Below are 1,679 nucleotides of genomic sequence, written 5' to 3'. Positions count from 1 at the left end.
TAGGCCTTACTTTATACAAGGCCTCACTACATCTTAAACTATAATTAGGCTTTTAGCAACAACTTATAGCTTAATATTTAAACAAATACAGAAAAACACTTGGTCTAATCTTCATAGAGCCTTCAGCAAGCACGTTTATCACACAGACATACTCTTCAGCTGCCACGGTCCACTTGAAATTCTGGATAGGCAAATCAATCACATCCACACTTATTAACCAAAAAACAAATTTATTGAAGTGATTTACAGGAAATGTAGTTCTTGTCTGCAACAATAATTATTGCACTAAAAAGGATCCATAAATAACATTTCAGACAGCTAAGGAACCCAAGAAAATATAGGAACGGGTACCTGTACAATTTTAAAAAATCATGTATAAAGAGAACTTTGCTACAGGACAATGTTTTTGCAAAAAAATTTTGATTCTTTAAATTCCCTGATTTTATCATGGAGAGTTAAGGTTGATAAAGTCAGCTGGATAATTCTAACATCGCCCAACATGCCTCATTATAAACTACAGTCAGCTCAGCATGTGTGGGTGCTGGTCTTAGTCTCTGAGAGGCTTGCAGGTCATTTTCCCTCTGACAAAATTCTGTGCAGACTAGTGGCAGATCTAAAGTGATCTGCTGCATAAAAACAGAGTAAAAAGATAAGGCAACCTCATGCTTCATTTTGTCGATGAAGCACTTTATTCTGATTGAAAAGGATCTGTTTCTGCACTACTGGCAGGCGCTGCTGGAAAGTAACAATGTTGGTGTTCTGTACATTGAAGTTGTAAATGAGAGCAGTCTCTCTCCAGAGATTAATGTAGGACATATGAAGGGGAATAAAATGATGAATTTTGATTTTAATATTTTGCATCCATGACGTTCTTTGTAATTGCATCTGCTGCTGTTTAAAAATATAGAAGTCAGCTTCTTAATACTATAGCTGGCTGCTACCAGGAGATACCAGGATGAAGTCCATTTCAAACCCCACACTGGCTCTCGAAATAGACTAAACTTTTTTTTTTGCACAGAGAAAGATTAACAAACATTTTTCATTCTATGAACAGTACATAATATATGTAGAAAACAATTCAAGAAGATAGTTACAAAGGTGCAACATCAACAAAAATAAGCTGCCTTTTTAACCAAAGCACTTGTTCATGGTTTTAAAAAAAAAGTGAAAATAATCTTTTAAAGCTTTTAGTGTCCTCATAAAAGTCAAGTTTAAAAAAAAATCCCCAAAAAACCTGTTAGTTTAAAAATTCTTGCCATGTTGCTGTGCATACCACTGCTGCCTCTGCTTGCGGTTCTCCAGCTCACTGTGAAGGGCTTGTCTGTATGCTTCATACAGTTTAACAATTCGTTCCAGTTCTTTCATGAAGAGCAGCTTCAGCATTCCCTGGTACGTGTCCAGGTCTGCTAGCTGGAAGAGTTCCCACTTCAGAATGTGATCATATCTGTTTGGATACATGAGCAGCTCATTTACATGCGGTCATAAGCAATTAGTCACAAAACATTATACAAAAATATATAACCCGGAGGTCACCAAGAGCCTATTTCATCGGTAGTTTGCAGTGATAAACCTGTTTCAAATGGAGAACACTTCCGCAGTTGAAAGGCATACGTGAGAATGTCTACATGAGAAAGTAATTTGCTTCCTGAAGGAAGGAGAAACCATCACTTGGGGGGGGG

At 37.0% G+C, this 1,679-nt stretch overlaps 1 protein-coding gene across 1 annotated transcript in view; it reads right to left on the bottom strand.

The window, feature by feature from the left end:
• Window positions 1–213: 213 nt before the first annotated feature.
• Window positions 214–1,679, bottom strand: part of SAV1 (salvador family WW domain containing protein 1) — a 38,187-nt gene continuing 36,721 nt past the window's right edge. The window contains exon 4 of the mRNA XM_019518360.1: window positions 214–1,444. Coding sequence (XP_019373905.1) covers window positions 1,243–1,444 — 202 coding nt within the window. The 3' untranslated portion in view covers window positions 214–1,242. The remainder of the gene's footprint in view (window positions 1,445–1,679) is intronic.

Source organism: Gavialis gangeticus, unplaced genomic scaffold (assembly GCF_001723915.1).
Source record: "Gavialis gangeticus isolate Ggan-Ray unplaced genomic scaffold, GavGan_comp1, whole genome shotgun sequence".
Taxonomy (NCBI): domain Eukaryota; kingdom Metazoa; phylum Chordata; order Crocodylia; family Gavialidae; genus Gavialis; species Gavialis gangeticus.
Note: the sequence above shows the minus strand (reverse complement) of the source record. Positions and strands in the feature narration are given on the sequence as shown.